At 37.2% G+C, this 21,826-nt stretch overlaps 1 protein-coding gene across 1 annotated transcript in view; it reads right to left on the bottom strand.

The window, feature by feature from the left end:
- CSMD1 (CUB and Sushi multiple domains 1) overlaps positions 1–21,826 on the bottom strand; it is a 2,474,714-nt gene that overhangs the window by 339,036 nt on the left and 2,113,852 nt on the right. The window contains exons 40-41 of the mRNA XM_019520340.1: positions 5,635–5,753; positions 1,418–1,487 (exon numbers count right to left, since the gene is read on the bottom strand). Of these exons, the coding sequence (XP_019375885.1) occupies positions 1,418–1,487; positions 5,635–5,753 (189 nt within the window). The remainder of the gene's footprint in view (positions 1–1,417; positions 1,488–5,634; positions 5,754–21,826) is intronic.

Here is a 21,826-nt window from a genome sequence, read left to right as displayed (position 1 = left end):
TTTATGCAGTTTTTCCATCCCTCCCCCAGAGCACTGGGACTGGAAGAGACCTCAGGGAAGGATTACAGGTACTGGCCAGCTACATTGTCAATAATGAGAGCACTCCCTCCCCCCTCCCTCTCCTTACTTTAGTTTCTGTTTCCCTGCAGGTAAGCCCAGCTTGAGCTTCAAAACTCGAAATATTTTGAAATTTTTGAAACGTTTTGACTTGTCTTGTTTTGTTTCAAGGCTGTTTCAAAGCTGTTTTATTTCAATTTTGCTGTTTTGAGCTCAAAATGAGTTGAAACAGTCGAAACGAAACTGCTGGCAAAATTTCGCATAGCCCTATTGCTCAGGGCTTACATTGTTTCATGAGAGTACTATTTACACCATTTACTGTGGCTCATAAAACCCATCCTAAACTCTGAAAAACAATTTCAAAGGAAATGCTTCTGTTCACATTCTTTTCTTATCCATGTTACAAGGAGGATAGTATGGAAGAGAATTTGCAATGCTAGATTAAATTTGTCGATTGTTTGAACATTGTACTATCACAGTACTTCATACTACCACATGCCAAATATTTCAGGGACTGTAGAATGAACTATGAGAGTTATACTGGGAAACTAAGAAGGGTCTCTTAAGTAGTTTACTTGTCAAATTAACTGAAGGAGGAGAAAGCTCATGAAAAGAAAATGGAAAATGTCTCAAACATCACTATTTCTTGTAATGATAAATGCAAAAAATATTGTCCTCTACAGAAAATATAGCTCCTTTTGAACTACTAGAAGGCAGAATATATGCAGCATTCTAAATAACTATATTTAGGCAATTAAAAAAAAATCCACAGAGTTGAAAAAAAATGTTCAACAGACTTTTAAGGAGTAGAAATTTAACAAAATATTAAATGGTAGGTAAAGCCTAAGGTCAAAACTTCCTACATCTCTTTTCTTTTTTATTTCTTTTTTTTAACATATACTATTGATTTGGATGAATTTGTCTCCTCAGTAGTTAATCCTTTACCAACTCAAAACAACAGGAATTTATCAAGTGTTTGTAAGTTAACTTGTTTAGAATCATTGAATCACAGAAAATTAGGATGGGAAGGAACGTCAGGAGGACTGAGGCAAATGTGAAGCATGCTGTCACATTGTCTCATAATTTGTGTCCAGAATCATTTTTAAATTAATGACAGCTTTTGGTGATTAGATAAATAAAATGATAGTCATACACTGATCGGGCATCAAAAAGGAGACTATTCTTTAAGGGTGGATGTAAAAACTTCTAAAAAACCCAAACAGTTCTAAATAAACTGTGGTAGATAAAAGGAAGAAAGGAAGCACTCCACTCTCAGTGAGGAACCACACATTTTGTCTTAACCAAAAGTCCCCTGCCTATCTTGGGCACTACAGCATATACAGAATACATGCATCCATACCAATGCAGAGGGGAGATGGATAGTTCCAACGTCGCACTGTTCCAGGCATACAAGAAATATGAGAACGGCCCTGTTTATATAAAGTGAGAAAAGATTTAAGTAATTATGGGGACTTATAGAAATATAGGACTGGAAGGGACATTAAGGGTAGGGTGACCATATGTCCCAGTTTGGCTGGGGCAGTCCCAGATTTCATAAGCCAGTCCCAGCTGGTTGGTAAAAAATAGAGGTCCCAGAATCACAGGGGTATGGGGTTCAGTCTGGTGGAGAGTAGTGGCATGGTGCAACAGGCTGGCGGGAGGGCAGGCACCACTGCTGCTGTGTGGGAGCAAAGCAGGTGGACTGGAGTGGTGCCCCTGGAGCTGCTGCTCAGGAGGAGCTGGGCTGGGCACATGCAGGGGTGGTGGTACCTGCTCCCGTCCACCTGCCTTGCCTCCTGCACAGCAGCAGCAGCAGTGCCTGCCTGCCCACTTGCCTGCCACAGCATGTCACTGCTTGCCCCTGCTGGACTGTGCCCTGCACTCCTGCCAATCTGCATTTGCCTCTGCCTGCAGCAAGACGGCTGACTTTGTGAGGTGGGGAGGGAACAGTGTCCTGCATTTTCTTAAAAACACAATATGGTCACCCTAATCAATGGTCTCCCAATCCAGTCTCCTGTTATATCTCAAGCAATTTTATCATGTATCCCACTCATCCCACAAATCCCATTGACTTCAATAGGATTTTGTGAGTCCCACTAAGTCACCTATCTATATCCCACTAAATACCACAGTTGGTTACCCTTTACCCTACTGGTTACCCTTTATGCATTCATACACAACAACTTGAAATACACTAAATTTCCAGTTCAGTCTGGGATATTAGTGTTTTTTCCTCTATCATTAGGACAAAAGGTAAATGAAATAAATGTTCTATAGCCTTAATTACAAACGAAGAAATAACATTACATTTCTCTCATGAATGAAAAAGCAACAATATTATCACTTTTGTTATCAAGGAGCCTCAGTTTCATGTAAAATGCACAGAGTTCAATATAAACTTTCCTTGTAATAGGTTATCACTAGGGAACCTGTTTTTTCTCTGATTACACCCCCTCCACACCAACATTTTTTAGGTTAAAAAAAAACTAACCCAAAATCCACATTTTTCCATGATCAAAATGAAATACCACTATGTATATATCTATGTATTAGTGGCACTTCACTTTAGTCACAGGAAAATGTAGATTTGGGGCTACTTGTTTTTAACCTGAAAATTGGTGATTTTTTTTATCACAGAAAACCAGGATCCCTGGTTATCACTCATATTTTGAAGTTCAGTTTAACTCTAGATATACAGGTGGAATTATATTTTAAATAAGACCTATAACTTAAAAGGAATTGAATTTTGTGAACTGTATGGTTAAGATTGTTTCCTAATTGTTCAGGCATGTTTCATCATTTTAACAGAAGAGATATTTTGATGCTTGTAAAATTTATTTTTCAAATGATTAAGTAACTGTCCTTTTTAACAAACTTACAGTTTAATTTTGCTGATCGCAGCACTAATGAGTAAGGAATACCCAAGATGTGAGAAGCTCCTACTTCCTTGGAAATGGATCTACCATGGCTTTAACAATGTAAAAATGGAGTATTTATTACTAAAAAAACTGATTTATGGACTACAACACGGGACTGAGAGTCAGGTCTAATTTTTCTACTTCCTATCTGAAACTGTTGCTGGGAGAGACACTTAACTGGTTTCTTTCATATTATCCAAATGTACCAACAGTATAATACTCATTAAAGTTTTATTATTCCAACAGGAAGACTGTATATTACTGCTTCAAAACATGGAAAGACAGAACATTCAAGGTTTTGTATTAAAGGATGCCATACTTGGTTGTCAGTAGAAACTGCTATTATATTGATTAAAACATAATTATGCTCGCTTGAAAATATATGGACTAGGCAAGCTTTTGCTTTTCATATTGTGTAATAATTCATTTATCCATTTTTGTCTGGAAGTTTTGAAACAAAATTTTTGGAAGTTTTCTTTTAATGTTTTTATCAACATATTTCATTATCTATTTTTAATTTAAAAGTAAAAAAAAACATATTTTCCAATTAAAAGGGAAAAGAAAAGATTAAAGAGATAACTAGAAAAATTAGGCATTTAGATTTTAATTTTAAAAAACAAAATAGTTATAAATAGAATGAAGATATTGACTTTTTATTCTAAGGTCATATTAAATACTTTGGATAAAATATGATGCAAAAGTTGCACCCTTCAGACTCCTCTGATGTTAAAGAACACCACTGGGAGATAATAATTATCCAATTTACCTAGCAAATTCAGGAAGAATGAAGCTGAGATTTTGAAAGTTAAAAGCTAAATTCTCCCCTGACTCAGAACCTCTTCCTACATATACACATTATATCATTGTTTTATTGTTCAGGATATAGCTTCTTACGCCATATAGGGCACATCTACATGTGCTATTAATGTGATTGAATAAACTCTGGCTCAGTTCACGCTGAAGTTTATTACTCCTGGGGACTGCATTTCCATGTGCTCCCATGACTGCAGCATGTTGAGCTGGGTTGGAGCAGCCCTGGATAGCAAGAGACTGGGGAAGGAGTCAGTCTGCCAGCCTGGTGCTGATACGACCTGGTTCAACTTGCTGCAGAGGGGGTGGCTGGCCATGAGTGGGCTCCAGGACGAGGCTAGCTGTCAGGCAGCCCCTGCATTGAAGCACCCTCATGGCCCAGCCAGCCCCATCAGCATCTACATGAGCTGCAGTGCACTAAATAATGTCTCCATAAGATAGGACTTGTGTTGACAAGTACTAACCTTGGGCGGTGTTTGTTAATTTACTGCCGCCTAACAGGGCTACATGTGTAGATGCTGAGACTTTACTGTGGAGCTAATTAGGCAGTTCCACAGTAAACATCTCATGCAGGTGCGCCCATACTCAACCTTGCAATTTTGCATTTACCCCTCCTACGCATCTGAAGACAGCTGTTTGAGTTGTGTGGCTTCTTGTTGAAGGCCATTAAAAATCAGTCCTCATCTGAGTTTTCACATGATGAACCATACCTCCTGAATATCTGGCCCATTGTGCCTTGTATGAAATGTATTTTATTTTTGCTTTATTTATTTTTAATATCTGAAGACTATTTTTAAATAAGAAGTCCTGGTTAAGTGACAGATCTTCTACTGACACTTGCCAAGGAAGCACATGCTGAGATGCATAAAAACTTATACTCTCCCTAAGTGCAGAATTGCTACATTGTGATGTAGGTGTCTAAACTTCTGAAACATATTCAAATATTTCCTGTAGGATTTGCCAAAGGAAGACCCTTACTTTACCACCTTCCAGGATATATATAAAAACAGAACACTATTTTAGAGTCAAACCTAGCTCCATAGTTAATGTTGAATTCAGTATTTATATGGAAGTCAGAGAGCTCAGGGGAAGAAAATGTGAACTAGCAGAGAATGAACCATGGCATTTGACGGGAACTTTTTATTATTTTTTTATTTTAAAATATTTAGTCGTCATAATGACAAAAGTGCAACTGAGCAAATCAAAGCAACAGACTGGAGAAAAGAATTTAATCACTGAAACAGACATTTTGCATCCTGAAAGACAGTGATATTCATAGAATACTAATGCCGTTTCACATAGCTTATTTCATAATGAACACATCTCTTATTTACGAAAATAAAATTATCATATAGTAATACATTTGCATGTGTTCACTTAACTAAACAAAATAATTAGTATGAAGAAGAGCAAGAAATGGTTATTTATCTTAGTCTAACTCTGGTTTCTCAACAGTGGGAAAAGAAGTAGACTGAATAGTAGAGCAATATTTAGAGTAGTGGTTTCACATTTTTGACTAACAGCCATAACTTTTCAGAATTTAGCAGTGCCCATTTTCAAAACTAATTTCACTTGTGTTTTGACTAAGGAAAAATAATAGAGCAATTCTATTGGAAAAAAAAACTCAGAAAAACCACAGAAGTTCAAAATGTTTTTGACATTATGGATCCTTATTTGAAATCTCTTGGTTATCTTGTCTATCATGTGTAAATATTTGTACAAGATTTTGAACTACAATTGAATTGCTTCATATGGCCCTTGCAGAATCTAATCATTTGGGGCACATAATACCCTCAAATTGGAGGTACTGGGGGTAAAGTCCTGATATGGGAAAGAAAAAAAGCCGTACCTGTAAGGTGTATCCAGGCTCACATTGAAATGACAAAACATCATTCACCATATATCTATCTCCTGTTTTGATGCCATTGCTAGGAATTACTGGTTCTGGACAAGCGGCAAGGCCTACAGCTGAAAAATGTAAACATAAAAGATTTAAAAATATAGATAAATAGATAATAACTACTCTCTACTCTTCTTATAAGCTCTCTTTACAGTTTTATAATGCTGGTTTCATTAACCAGTATCACAAATTAATTAAAATCATAGTCCATTTGCTCAATATTAGATTCAAACATATTTAAATTCCACAGTTCAATGTACTTTTAAAATTTCCAAATTATTTATACCCAAAGATGCTAACTCATGTATATTGTATCGGCATGTTTTGCCATGTCATTTTTATATTCTACAACTAGAATAATATATTTGATATATAAAAACTATATATATTGCCTTTTCTTTGGAGACTTTCTCCATGTTTTAATTTCCTGGTAACGAAAGCCCAGATCAATCAAGCAACAAAATCTACTTAGCCAAAATATAGTTACAGAGACAAAGGAAGGTTTATTGCTAGGAGGTGACCAACCAACCAAACTAAAGTAACAGAAAACCTGCAACTTCTCAAACGAGGAAGGAAGCTTTTCCTCTGCTCTATGAGATCAGAAACTAAATGGCCAATACCACTAATATTTTAATTACCATCCCAAGTAATCTGGACTAGCATTGCACTGAGATGAGTAAGTCATTTAAGGCATCACTGCTTTGATTTCAATTGTTTTATGCATTTAAGGTTGGTCCTCTTGGCAAAGAGGACTAAGAGAAAGTAGTTTTAAAAACTCATGCCTGTTCATTTCAATATATTTCCCCTTATAAGTACAAGTCTGCAAACATGGATAGGATGAATATTTGTGCACATAGCTGTATGTGTCCTCAAAGAACACCCAAATAGGTAATGATTTAGAGACTTTTTGGGAGACTTCTCTGAGCTCAAGTTAAGGGTTTAAAAAATGGATGCAATACTTCACAGGCATATAGCTACATAGAATTGTCTCCTACTTGAGTTTATATAACATACTTGAAAGTAAAAAATGAATTAGATTTGAAAGTATTCATTAAAAAGTCATGTGTTAAAGCAACCTACCATTGACAGTTTAACATTTTTTATTTAATTCTATTATGGTGTCATGGATGTGAAAACAGAACAGGATGGAAACTGCATTTTCAAAGTGTCAGAATGACTTCAGTATTTTGTCAGACATCTCAGTTAAAGGCCAGTTGGTTTTTAGGTTTTTTTTGGCTGTGCTGCTATGTAGTTTTCACTTCACTGGCTTGCATAATAAATTCCACTAAATACTACAGCTCTTACTGCTTTCTTATGGAATCTAACCCCACTGGTGACAGTAAGCGTGATTTGACAGTGTATTCAATGCAAACATTACATGATATTTGGCCTTACTGTGATATGTGACATTTTGGAGTCTGTTGTTCCAGATGGTTCATCATGCAACAATATCTCATATTATCCACCGAGACCCTAGCCTTTCTCCAAAAACATAATTGTGCTTCAGATAATGCTATTTACAGTTTTTGATACAGACAAGGTTTTAGCTTTAGGCCCAAGTCATTTATTTATCTATTGTTCATCATCACAGAATATGAATACTTTAGAAAGCTTACTTACAAAACTCTCTTATTTCATTCTATGTACTGGCAGTAAGCTTATTTTTTTTCAATTAAATTAAATTAATGTATTTATTTTATGTACTAGGGAAGGGAAATATTAAAATAGGTTCTGCCCTTTGATCTGAAGTTTGAGAGATTTGGGACATCTTGTAATGTTTTTGGGAAAGAAATTTTACAATCATGGGCTTATTCTATTCTTTAAAAAGCACCCGGTGCTGTGGCACAAGCATATGTACAAATGCATTGTGAGTGAAGAATGCAGACTCTCTGACTGAGTAAATTGGTAATGGGTATGTTAGGTTATCTTTTTGTTTCTTTCTTTGAAAGCTGTACCTCCTGAACAAAACAAGCAAGACAAATTTTAAGCACTGTGTGTGTGCATCCACACATGCAGGGCTATGCACTTGAAGTGGCAAAAAAATAGCAGCACAAATTTGTGCAGCCACCTTTTGCTGCTGTGCACACCCCTGAACGTGCACTTTGGCGCAAGGCAAAATGCCCTTCTTTGAGGAAACTTTGGGGAGTGCTGGAGGAGCCGGGGCAGAACTGGAGGAGGGGAGATACTCTAGCCAGAAACCAGAGTACCTCCTGGGAGGACTGAGCCTCCATGTCTCCTGGCATGTGCTCCTGTGGTCTTTGTCACACCACCTTTTTTCACAGCATTATTTGCTACTGGGATTTCCTGCTAGCAAATCTGCAGTGCAGGGTACATTTGGGCATGCAGTCTGTGATGCTGCAGAGGTTTGTGTGCCTGTACATCAGGATCTGGCCTGTGTGCGCTTATAGAATGATGTGGTTTGTGTTCAGCCACAGTGTTTCAAGCATCTATGTATTTAAATCCTGCCTGGTAGAGGGATGGTAGAGTGAGGTACCATCTCCAAAGATCCAGCTGAAGAAATGGAATAGCATCATTACCTATGTCAGAGCCATGAAGTGCCAGAAGCAAAAATTTCTTATTTTTGAATGCTGATGGAACAACATTCTAAGAGAAAGCACAAAAAATAGTGGGGTCCACTGGCTGTCTTCAGGAAACTGCCAAATCTCTATGGTAACCAAAGTTTTAGCCTCTCGGCCTGGATGAGTCATGTGGGGTTGGTTCAGGGTTGGATCCCATTCATAGGGACTATCTCACACATGGGACTGGGACACAATCTGCATGAAGGGCTTTGTATGAACTCACAGGATGATACTGAAGTAAGCATACTGCACTTATCAAAGTCCACATGCTCCAATTTCCTTCTACCATATATATAAGAATCAGATATGGAGCTCACCCCAATCTCACCTTCTTAGATTACCTTATATAAGCAGCATGGCTCTGCCAAATGACATTTAAATGTGTTTATTAAAGGTGTTCTCTGCAGAGTGAAGAAGACAGCAAATGGAATGAAGGCCATATTCACTGGTGGTGTGATGATTTATGATGGAAGTACAGGAAAGTGCAATGCCATCTTGATGGAATAATTTGGGTTAAATATTATTAATGATAACAATGAAACAAGAGCTGTAGGGAAAAATGCATGCCATAAATGAAACAGTTATTTAAGAAAACATGCTAAATGTACTCAAAGTATTTAAATTGGTTCAGTGCTCACAAGTGATGGAAGGAGTGGATAGACACTGACAAGAAGTTTGTAACATTCATGAAACTTTTAAATAGACACCTTAAAGATTTCTATAAAAGGGAAACAAAGTTAGTGATGTGCAGGACTTATTACATCATGTTGCACTGTATGGTATAGAGACTTGAGGACTTAGATGATTATAAACTGCAGATGAGCTTTCTAAGTGCAATTGTTAGAAATTTAACAAAAGATCAAGTGAGGAATGATTCCCTGAATCAGGGGAATTGGAAGATGCACGTAGAAAGAGATATTTTGATGTGATTTAGGCACATGAAAAGAATTTCTGAGGACACGATGCCCCCAAAATGTTGAGAATGCAGGTCGAGAAGGCAGTTCCCTACAAACAGCTCAGAGAAGATCAAATAAAGATATAAAGATGATGTATATTATTACAAGAGGTGAGTACCTCAAAGGAAATTATAGCAGAAAGAAGATGAAAAGGAAGAAAAAGATGAATGGAGTCAGAATCTTGCCCAATCCAACAAGATGCTGCAATCAACAACTGATGATGATGATGAACTTGATTAAGCTGCTTCAACTACTATTTTTATTCTGTACAACTATACTTAGCACCGTGAACATAGTGGCCGGATCCAGAAGAGTGGGAACCTAAGGTATGTGGTGTGCCACACACCGCACATTCAGGTGTTTCTCATGTTGCTATCTTGCAGGGTTGAGTGGGGTTCGTCCCAGGAAATCCTGGGGTAAAAAAAACCCATATGGAAAATCAGCAGGGCAGTGCATGTGGCTGCAGCATGCACCATTGAAAACTGGAGCCTGGCCCTCAAGAACTACATTTTGTGACTGCTGGCCAGGCTCCAAGCTGCAGGAGCACCATGGCTGCAGCTTCCCCAGCTCCCCGGACCTCAGGTAAGGCTTCTGGGGACAGCACAGTTGCTGACCCCAGCCTCCCTTACCTCACCCAGGATAACCTGCTGTGCACCAGATACTGCATGGTATGGTGTTCCCCAAGGACAAGTAGCAGAGGTACAAGGTGTGCTGCTGCTTTTTGTCCCCAGGAAATACAATATCAATGCTCATTTGGATGTGACAAGTGAGAGCAAGAACAGATGATTCAGTATTTACTGATTGCCAGAATATCAAGTTTAAACTCTTCATCATTTTCAGGTTTTCAAAAGCTTGAGCTAATTAATTCTGTGTTAACATTTAAAAAAAAATTGGTCACAGAATTCACATAAAGTATAGAAAGGGCTGTATAATATATTTTGTGATTATAATTATTTTGGTAATAGTAATGTTAACACTATGGCTCTTCCAACCATTAAGTAAGCAACACAAGTATTTAAACAGGACTGTACTGCAAAAACCAAACAAATAGAACCAGGCCAAAACACTGGAGGTCATTTTGTGTTCAACTACTATTTGCAGCAGGTTGTTTTAAATGTTATCAGTTTCTAATAAATAAGTAGAATTGGGTTTCTCTTTCTACTATCAAATAGACTTAATATTATTACAGCTCTCTCATACTTCTAATAGGTTACAAAAATATGTAATGTCTTTAACCAGAGTATCTGAATATGATACACAAAGGTAGTGAATCATTGTTTTTATTTGATGTATACGGAAACAGAGATATAGAGAAGAAAAATGATTCCTAGAAAAACTGAAACTGCAGCAAGGTCATGACAATCTCCAAATCACTATCCTTTCCACCCCTATTCTAACCGTTAAATTGCACTGCCTTCCTAATAATGGTGTTACTGAAGCTAGGTACAGACATTCAAAATGCCTAAGGCAGAATTGATCAGTTACAGGGCTTTCTGTAAGTGGCATAGTTTAGACTGGTAGTGAACAGAACATAAATTTGCCCTTTGGTGCAGGGGGAGGGGGAGGGAAAATCTTAGACTGGGTTTCAGCAGATGTAAACAAGCTGGTGTGTGCCAATCTTCTGTTCTGTTACGGGTATAGTTTCCAATCACTTATACCAGTAAAAGTGTAATGTCTGTACCTGGCCCAGTTTTAGTTTATTTTTTTTTCTATACAAGGTGCTTTTTCCAGAGGTATATACCGAATGTATTTAAAAGGGAGCCTTTTTGTTTCTATGCTCATATTTCATTGTTAGAATTGAAAACAATCAAAGTTATATATTTACTATATTCAGATCTCATAAAAATAAGAAGGATATTAATATTACATCATAGAATCATAGCAAATCAGGATTGGAAGGGACCTTAGGAAGTCATCTAGTCCAAACCCCTGCTCAAAGCAGGACTGTCCCCGACTAGATCATCCTAGCCAAGGTTTTGTCTAGCCAGGTCTTAAAAACCTCCAAGGATGGAGATTTTACAACCTCTCTGGGTAAGCTGTTCCATTGCTTTACTACGCTCTTCAGGAGAAAATGATTCCTCATATCTAACCGAAACTTCCCTTGCTGCTACATTGTTCCTTGTTCTGTTATTTGCCGCTATCCTCTTGGAACTGCGCTTCATGTTGTTGAAGGCTGCTCTTAAATCTTCCTTCAGTCTTTTCTCCAGACTAAATAAGCCCAGTTTCCTCAGCCTCTCCTCACAAGTTGTGCCCCAGCCCCTTCACCATTTTTGTTGCCTTCCGCTGGACTCTCTAATTTATCTACATCCTTTCTACAGTAGGGGTCCCAAAACCGAACACAGTACTCCAGATGTGGCCTTACCAGTGCAGAATAGAGGGAAAGAATCATTTCCCTTGATCTGCTGGCAATAATCCTACTAATACAGCTCACTATGCTGCTGTCCTTGTTTGCAACAAAGGCATACTGTTGGCTTTTATTCAGCTTATTCAGAAAACAAAAACATTTTAAGAACTAAAATTTATTTTAAAATATATATATCGGGTTCAATTACAGCTACATTATAAACACATATGTCCTTAATACAATTAAATCAAAGAAATTGTGCAATGTTTGCCACATTGTATGATAAGATAGCAAGTTTAAATTAAAATATATGGAAATTAAACGAAAAACTAAAAAAAATCCAAGGGCTCTTAAATACATTCAACTTGACTGTGTGAAGTCAGTAATAAAGGAAAATATTTTATATTTCAATTCCAAGAAATCAAAACAGAGTGGGTTTTGCTTAGTGCATGCTCTTGCAGCTCAACTATTCCTTTGCAGTATAATAGAAAACACATCAATGTCAGCACTGATAGCTGTCGCTGTAACCTTCTCCCACTCACTTCCTGAAAAATTATTGGCTCCAGCAGTGGTATGAAACAAACATACCAAATCTTTATAATTATATACATTCTTACAATTGCCCCCAACTCTACTCAGGCATCATGGCATTGATAGCAGAAAGAAAATCCTCCCTAGCGTATTCATCAATATGACTGGGTATTAATGTCCCTTACAAAATGCTGTCAACTAAACAGTTTGACTGAAAGAAGCAAAGATTTTTTTGCCAAAAGCAAAAACAAAAAAAACAAAACCTGCACTGCTCAAAAGACTTCAGGGCACAATCCTGTTTTTTTTTTTTTTTTGGTTTCCTTTGAGGAACATAAAACTGGAGTGAACAACCCTGTTCTTTCTATTTATTCTTGGACAAGGGTGTATTTTAATCTACCAAAAAATAAAGTTGTACTTCTTTTCACAGAGTAAGGCCTAATTTGGAAAGCTAGCTGGTCCACTGAAACTTTACTACCGTGAAAAGTCAATGGGATTCTCTTTAGATATAAGACTGTGTAGTCTCTTTTCCAGGATGAGTGCCTACTTAATTGTGAGTGATGTTTTTATGATTTGTGTCTGTTTTAATAAGGGATAGATCAGAAGGATAAAACATCTTGCATAAAAAACCTCAATCTAGACATGATCTATATTGTCTATAAAAATATACATTTTTAGATTACAAGATTTCTTTCTTCTCTGCAGGGTTGACTGATTTATTTCTGGGATTTTATTTGAGGTCTTTGTGCTAAAATAATTCACTTGACTGTGTTCCTGTTGCCAATGAAGCAGTTAGTTCAGTTACAATCTTTGGCACTCAAATACTTACTACACACAATGTTCAGAAAAACCCAGGATAATTAAAATTCAGTCTAAGCACTCACACATCAAACATTCCATGCTACTTTGGCTTAACCACAACCACTAGGCTCAAGAAAGGAATAGTATAACTCAATTGAAGTCTCCAGCATTAAATTGTAAACAAGCATTTTTTTAAAAGTTGAATTGCATAAAATGGACATTTTTCAGAACTAATTTCAAATACTAAGCACCATATTCACATATACAATATTTACAGATGTTTATGTTTGAAATCCTTGTGCTTTTACTAATTATCTATGCAGTTCTTTCCTTCAAAATATCCCTGATTTCAATGATAAGCTCAAGAAGAGCTCCGAGTGAGCAAAAACCGATTAACTGTTTCAGTAGTTGATCTTGTATAAATTTTGCATATATAAGAAAAGGCTTGTACTATTAATGAAGCTGAAATTGGAACAAATGTGAATCTAAAACTACACGTGAAATTTTCATGTTTAATAAGTACAAAAATGAAGACAAATACTTAGACCACAGCACTTTGTTTAGAAGTCAGCTTTGTTCATTGTCAACAAGGAAAACCCAACCAAATTTCAGTACATTGCATTCCTTCCAACTTTCTAATACATATTAGAAATATAAGATAAAAATTATTGTATTGTAATTTCTGGATGCCTGGAATGTTTTTTTTTTTTTGTAGAATTGGAAAAAACAAACAAAAATATGAAAGAATACTTTAAATGTCTTAGCCTCTGTCTTATCATTATTTCCTACATATTCAATTGTATTGTTCTGCACAGTAGGCCACTGAAGCTAGGTTAACATTTATAGTTCTTGTGAAATAACAAGAAACAATGCTACATAAATTTCAATAATATTTACAGTTACCTTCTAACTAGAATATAATTACTCAGATGGGGCCTATTTTGATCTTGACTTGAACAACTTCATGTAGAATGAAGACTTTGCAGAAGAGCTAAATTATCATCTTGACCCTAAAATACAAATTAATGCTGCAAGGTCATTTGCAGCAATCCATGGATGATATACAGAAGAAATACAGCACATCTTTAAATAAGATATACTATGCTATATACATCTCGCAGATGCAAAGTTAACTCATGAACCACGTGCTAAGAATAATAATTATTATACTGCAGTTGGTATTCAGAGGCATAACTATGGCTCCATTGAACTAGGTGTTGTACAAATAGCAAATGAATGACAGAGCCTGTTTCAACTCAAAACACTTCAAAATAAAAAATGGAAAGTATAAGGGGTGGGGGAGAGGGGTAACTCCAAAGAAAATGGATCAGGGAAAAGAAGACAAGAATAATAGTAGTAAGTACACATACTTATGAAGATTAACTGCATACCTAGATTGCAGTTTTAAGAAAAAGAAAGTTAATAAATCAGGGAAAGCCTGATTTATAGCATTCTAGACTTCCAGACATGCTCTCAGAAGTCTGAAAATGAGAGATTGTTGCAACTGTTTGGCTGCCGCAACAGTCCTAAACCAAAGCCCTGGGGAGATACCTTATTCTACTAATTTTAGATAAAAAAGAAAATCATGAGTAGAATTCCATATTTGTTGATTTGCTAGTTATAAGTGCACGGACGATCTGAATATTATCTTTTTTCTGGGGTAATGACTGAATGTATATAATGAAATGTAAAGACTTAACAATCTCCACCAGAAATTCCTGCTTTTTTGGAATTTGGATGAAGAAATGCTGCCTTCAGGTCTTGGGCTCCTAGAATCCCTAAATGCCATGGGAGCTTCTCTGACTTACTGGGATCAGAGGCCCACATGATTTTAGACCACAGCCAAGCATATTTTAGTCTTACAAATGCTGACTAGAAGTTTGAGGGTAGTTCATAATAGCTGAAACTGGACATTTCTACATGAGGTTCTGACTGCCCAGTAGCCTGATAATACCGTACAGTAGCGCATCACAGCATGGACAGCGTTAATACACTACTGCATGGTATTATTAAACTACTGTGCAGTAGTGTCACTTAAAACACTTTCACTGGCACTACTGCACAGTTACTGTGAATTTATTTAGCACGTATATCAATAAGTGCTAAATAAAATGCAGTAACTACTGCACAGTAGCATTCTCTCTAATATTTCTGATGCTGCATAGATGTGAAAATACTCTAATTTGATATGAAGAACAGCCTTTTTCTAGGGCTATGCTTTCCTTTTTCTGACAGCCTCTGATTTTGAGAAGCTATCCCAAGTCTTCTTTATGAATACTTTATGAATCCTCAAGGCCTATGAGGAAGCTATGTCAACCTTCATGAGCATCCTTTCAGCATTCCAGAGTATATTTGGCTCTGGCAGTTAGTCACTGACCTGGTCTTTCATAGGGACATTAATCCATGTTACCTCTGTTGATTCATTTCTAATATCAAGTATGCCCTTGTGTTTTTCACACACAAGTTAAAATAAGGTTGGATTGTTTTACCCTTTTTACAAAATGTTTCCTGATTAATAGAATGGTCTGGCTCCTTGCAGAAAGGAAAAAAAAAGGAAACAAATGAAAAAGTAATATGGAATACAGAATATGAAGATAACATTTCAAAGTATTTGACTTAGAACATATAGCAAAGATTTGAATTTTAGGCACAGAAGATTTTTTCTTTAAAAAAACCCCCACCCCCTGTGTTCCCCCAAACCCCCTGCCAAAAAACCCACCACACATAAGGTAACAGATATATTTTCCACTTTGATGAATTCACATAATTTTTATTAATGTTAATGAGTTATGTATCTACATCAGGAGAGTATATGTTCATATATGCGTACTGCAGTATAAGGGATGTGCTTAGTCTTGAGGTTCAATGTTTTAGTTTATTCTAAAAAAATAAAAAATTACCTTGTGGGCTTATTTAAAACTCAGTAATGAATTGGGTAACTTGTTTTATTGTGAGTTCTGACTGACAGGTAATTTGCCAGAAGTGTAACTAGTATTTGTAGGGCCCTAGGTAGCAGAGGTGTACCTGGAAGAAAGGGCTGGACCAGAAGCATGGAAGCTCCAGGCTCTGGCAGCTATGTTTTCCCGGAAGTGACAAGGGCCCAGCAGGGGGAAATCCAAGCTCCAGAGACTCTACACCGAATAAGAGCAAATGACCAGGGCCCAGCAGCTTGGAGGCCGCTGACAGTCATGCTGATATAAAGCACCAAATTTGGCAGCAGAATTTACACCCTGGATGCAGGTTCCTACTCCCATCTCCCCTCCCCACTTTGGTGCATCAAGCCCCTCTGTCTGTTGGTTCCCCACCACTTCTACATGCTTCATGCTGCTGAAGGCCATAAGTGCAAAAGTATTGAGTTCCTCTGCCTCTTCTTTGATGCCTACCACACAGTCATTGCCCAGGGCTCATGCTTTCTTGGCCTACTATTAGTTACAGTATTGCTGTTTGCAAAATAAAACTACCTAAACATATCAGCTGCTCTGCTGTAAGAAAACATGAGGTCCATAAGAGTCCACTTAAATTAATGAAGAATGTAATTAAATAGTACCATCAAAGCAGCTCTAAAACTAACCTGAAAAGAGCTGTAATAAAATGTATCTTAACTTTCTGTCCCTCAGACATTGAAAGAAAAAAAAGATCAGATAGAAAAAGAACTTTACAGACCAGAAAGCAATGCAGTCATACCAATTTTGCCAGTTCAAAAGGTAAGCTAAACATTTATGAAGGTTTTTGTGGGCTTATCCCATATGAAACCTCCTGCCTTGTGCCCCGAGGTGAAATAATGTTAAATGTCTACCTTAATACCTATCTGCAATGTGGCAACTGCTGCCTTTGAAATGGTTTTTAAATAAGCAGTTTCAAAATGATTTTACCCTGCATGTTTGCACGATATTTTTTTAAGTGACAAAGAACCAGATTGTCAGCCAGTGTATGCTGGTATGTATAGTTATGCTGACTTCATTGAAGCTACATTGATTTACACAAAATAAGGCTATGACTTGTATTCATTGACCATTTTCCCAGTGACTTTCTGCTTTTGCTTCTCTGCCTCATTTAGGCCTCTGTCCCTCTTCCTTTTCAGTCAGAGTTTGAAGGAAAGGAGCAATTTTTTCCAGCTAATATGGAGAAATTTAAGTTTGGCCATCCTTAAAATATTTATACATTGTGATAAATTTGTCAGAAATGCACAGAAAACAACACTGCTCTCATTTGGATTCAGAAAATGACTGGATGAGGAGCTACTGACATTGTATTCAATAGTCCATGAGTTAGAATACTCACACTGGGTATGGAGAAGTCAAGGTTAATTCCCCCTCTATTGAAACTCACATTTTTACCTCCCCTACCCACCATGTTATAGGGTATTTCAGTATGGTATACACACTTTGAATCTTAGGAACACAACTGTGCTGAATGTCCTAACCACAACTAGATCCAAGAAGACTCACAACCAAGTCTATTTTCTGCTTCATTTAGATTTTAACTTGGGGTTCTTATGTCTCAAGTTACTGTTCTATGCACTGGACTATAGAGGATTGCTGCTGGAGCTTTTTGGTTTGGTATAAAATTCTTAAATATTCTTTGAATTCAAAAGAGGGACTGAGCCCTCATGTGGAATATAGGATACATTATTTCAATCAATTGTCCAATAAATTTGTTATGCAAAATGGGACAGCATAAACAAGAAAGACTATGAGGTCACCGTGATTAAGTGATTATCATTGTCAGTCCAGGCCTCTCTTGGTCTGCTTTCTGATGCTATGTAAACCAGTACAGCCTGTTCCGTGGTCAGGTTGCCAGTGACTAAACTGTTGCTCCTACCTGGACTAACTCAGGTGACAAGGGTTTGTAGGGACACAGCAGTGCTAAAAACAAGACCTGTCAAAGGGTGAGTTCCCTGTGAGCACAGCACACCCTGTGCCCCAGCAGCCTTGGGAGTGACTTGATTTGACTTATGAGTTGGAAGATATGAATTCAAAACCTTTCAGGAGGAGGGAATGAATCCCAAATTCCCAACATCTTAATAGAAGCTATAATCTTTGAAAAGGGATAGCACTGATTTCTTCCCCTCCCCCCCCCTATAATTTTGTTTGGCTTTTATTTCAGCATGAGCCCCATTACTCAAAAAATGATTAGAAGTCATGTCTACATCAACAGTTAGTTAATGAACACCTGGTATCGTTTGCAGCATCGGTGAAGAATTTATGGCTCTACTTTTTCCTTACGTGGCTCCCACAAAGGGCAGGAATTTGTCCCTTTAAATGTTGACAACTTTAAACTTTACATCTTAATTTCTGTTCCAGAACTCATCCTTCTGAACTATGTAATCCTTGTTATAATAGGTTACAGTTAGAAAGTGGATGTTCTGTAAAAGAATGACAACTTCTTATTGAAGAGATTTTCCTGCTTCCTGTATTCACAGTCACACCTGCTACCTACATTCCTGCTGGCTCTGCAGGGACCATACAGCTAAAGGAGAAGGGAAATTATTCTTTTCTGGCATCATGTCAACAAAATAGATAACTAAGCTCTGGTTACTGAATCCCCACCATGACTTGAGCAAAAATATATATTCGAAAAACACCTTAGGTGGATTCCCAGCCCCTTAAGCACTGAGAATTTTTTCCAGACTACAGCTTGTCTTTCAGAAGCCAGAGTTTTCAGGACTGGCAATTAGGAGATGAAAAAAAAATCTCCCCTCCACACACACACCTGCTTCTTTTTATTTGTGAAGCAAGTTTGATCTGAAATAAGACAATAAAAATGAACCTCACAATGTTAGCTTTACATTCACCTTCAGAAGTAGGCTACATTATACTGAACGTAAGCGTGTATAGTCTCAGTATTGTCTCTTGGACGGATATAATCCTCAGAAGATGAAGTTCATTAAAGTTTATGTATAGCTGTTTCTTAAGCAAAGCAAAGAATGTAACAAGTGTAACATGTAGCATGTAGCATCATCTTAAACTTGTTCTGAATTTCACTGAATTCAACAGAGTTACTTTCATTTATACTAGCATATAGAATTGGTCTTAACTTTCAGAGACAGTCAGTATGTGAGAACAGCATCCCATGATAACTATATTCCAAGAGAACAAAAACTGAAATACCAATCAATCCATGGAGAAGCTGGGTCTAAACTACAAAACATACTGCCAGAGGTGAAAACCATTAGCTTTTCTACATTCAGAGGATGAATGAAAAAAATCAACATGTTGCCCACACCTTCCTAAATATTTTATTTTCACACTTCGGATCATATACAGAAAACAACCTTTATGTCTGATTCTTGACAGAACATTTTTTTAGCAATCAGTATTTCTTGGACACTTGATGTAATATATTTCTAATTTTTTTAAACTGGATTAGATTATTCCTATCTAAATAGTGGAAGAAGGGCAAGAAGAGTGAAATGTCTTTGCTAAATACTGATGTCTCCAGTGAATTGTCTCATAGAACGCACCAGCTTTAGGATCCATTAGTTAATACAGAAGTTTGGAAGGCCTGGGGCATAATGATTGCAGGGTCTGAGTTACTCTCACTTTCCTGCTTATGCTGAGGTGCCCCAAGTCTGGACTCATAGAACCATGGCAGATGTTGTATTTAATGTGGAACATCTTTGTGGCTGGTTTGTACCACATCTTAAACCCTATGTGAGGCATGTGTCCCATAACTGGGGCTGCCTTATGCCCAGATGATCAGCTGAGTGCCACAATTGGCCTGAGGCAGCCCTGAGGTCTGGGATACAGTCACCCCCTACCCAGACACCTGGCATGGCAAGTTGCATGATTTTTGGCATAGGACATAAAATTCCTACTATTCCAATTACATCATTATATTAATGTCTACCAGGGACCTTAGGCATAAGTCCAGGATTAAGAAAAAGGTTATGGGGATATTTTGGAAGCTTGGGCCTAATATTTCACTGGGTTTGCCTCTGTAGGAGGTGACTTACCCTTATGGATTTTGGCCTGGTATATTAGGAACCTTATTGAATACAGAGAGCATCTACATGGCACATTTACGGTGCAGTAACCAAAATTACTGCACAGTATGGGCATGCATTGATATGTGCATGATCGTACTGCACAGTAAATATGGTGACTTATGCTGACTTGAGTGTAAATTTGATACTTGCATGATGCAGGTATCAAATTTACACTTGATTAGTTACTGCACAGTAACACATGTGTAGACAACTTACTGCACAGTAATACTGCACAGCTCCAAGTCATTCCACACACAGCGTTAATGCACTTTAACACCTGTATGTGTGAATACCAGCCTATTCCCTCTTACTGTGCAGAAATTTACTGCTCAGTAAATTTAAGGTGGCATAAATGCAATGTGTAGTCACACCTAGAGGGTATTTCTTCAGGCAGTTATTTAGTTTTTTTGTTAAAGGATTATAAACATGGAACTTTTCCCTTATCCATATGAGCATCTAAGCATATTTCACCTCCTACATGTTTGTCAATAGCTTGAATTTCATTATAATATGCATTAGTATTAAGAAAAGGATGTAATTCCTCCTAAGCCTAGACAAAATTTTGAACCTTTAGTTTAGGACATCCTAAGACTGAAACAACAACTAAGTTTGGTGATCTAGAATTTACATGTGTTTGAGACACTTTTTGACTTAACTTGCTTTAATGCATTGAGTCAATGAAGATTCAAAGATTATTTAATGCATGGATTAGTGACACAATAGTACCATGTCATGTTTAGGCAGTATTATGCATGCTTAGGAAGTAGATACAAACTGGCACAAAGCCTACATTATAGTAACCATCATAAAAGCTTCACAGAAAGTGAGAAAAATGTTACCAGCTGTCTTTAAAAGTTTGGCTGTTATTTATTTAAAAGTGTCTACAGGAGGGGCTGCAAAAACTAAAATTATTGTATCAAATTTACTTATTGATTTTTCACCCACTTTTTACCAGCTAAATAAAATAAAATAAAATCTCGAAACCTTTCATCTGATCTCTTGAATTCAAAACAAGCTTAAAAATGACACAGATATATGGAAATAAAACAACAAGAACACACTTCTCTTAGCAGAACTGCTATTGCTGGCAAAATAAATAAAGATAAGATAGGGTATAATGGAGACATTCAGTAAAACTTTACGTAGCTTTCATTAAAACAGGTAGATCTCTTAAAATTACTTAGAAACCTTCCTGTTGCAGTAATTGTTACAAAACATATACTAATTATATATTTTAAAACAAATTTACAATGTCTAAGTTTCTGCTAGACAGTATCTAAGTATTGCACTTTCGGCTAACTCCAATTTCACTTTACATGCCTAAGTGGCACATACACAGGCATCTAGCTGCCTTTTCAAGTACTTGCACATAGTTTGGGATTCTGTTTTTTCCTGTGGAGAAACAGAATCTACCTTCATGTTTTTCTGCTGCACCCAAAATTAAGGAGAGCCCTGTATTTTAGTCCTACTGGTTAAAGTGTTTGCCCAGAGAGCAGGAGACCAAGTACAGCAAATTAGTTTTTGATAAACTACCGAAGGGAAGCCAGTGGAGATATTCAAAAGGGAAATAAATGCTGTGGTCAGAACTAGGATTAAGAAGATAAAATAATCCCCTTCTGCTGAAGTTAAGAAAATAAGTCTTAAAATATAGGAAGAAGTACTAATCTGAAGCATCAGAACTAAAATGTCATGAAAAGAATATAAATGCACCCTATCAGTAGTCTATAAGATTCATAGATTCATAGATTCATAGATTAAGGGTTGGAAGGGACCTAGTAGATCTTCTAGCCCGACCCCCCGCCAGGGCGGGAGAACAACAAAAAAACCCCAAAAGAGAAACGGGACTCAAATGAGTCCAGCCAGGTAGGCATCCAGCCTCTTCTTAAAGACCCCCAGGGTAGGGGCCAGCACCACCTCCCTTGGAAGTTGGTTCCAGCTCCTAGCC

This window comes from Gavialis gangeticus, unplaced genomic scaffold (assembly GCF_001723915.1).
Source record: "Gavialis gangeticus isolate Ggan-Ray unplaced genomic scaffold, GavGan_comp1, whole genome shotgun sequence".
In the NCBI taxonomy this organism is placed as follows: Eukaryota; Metazoa; Chordata; order Crocodylia; family Gavialidae; genus Gavialis; species Gavialis gangeticus.
The sequence above is the reverse complement of the archived record's forward strand: the minus strand, read 5'-3'. Positions and strand labels throughout refer to the sequence as shown.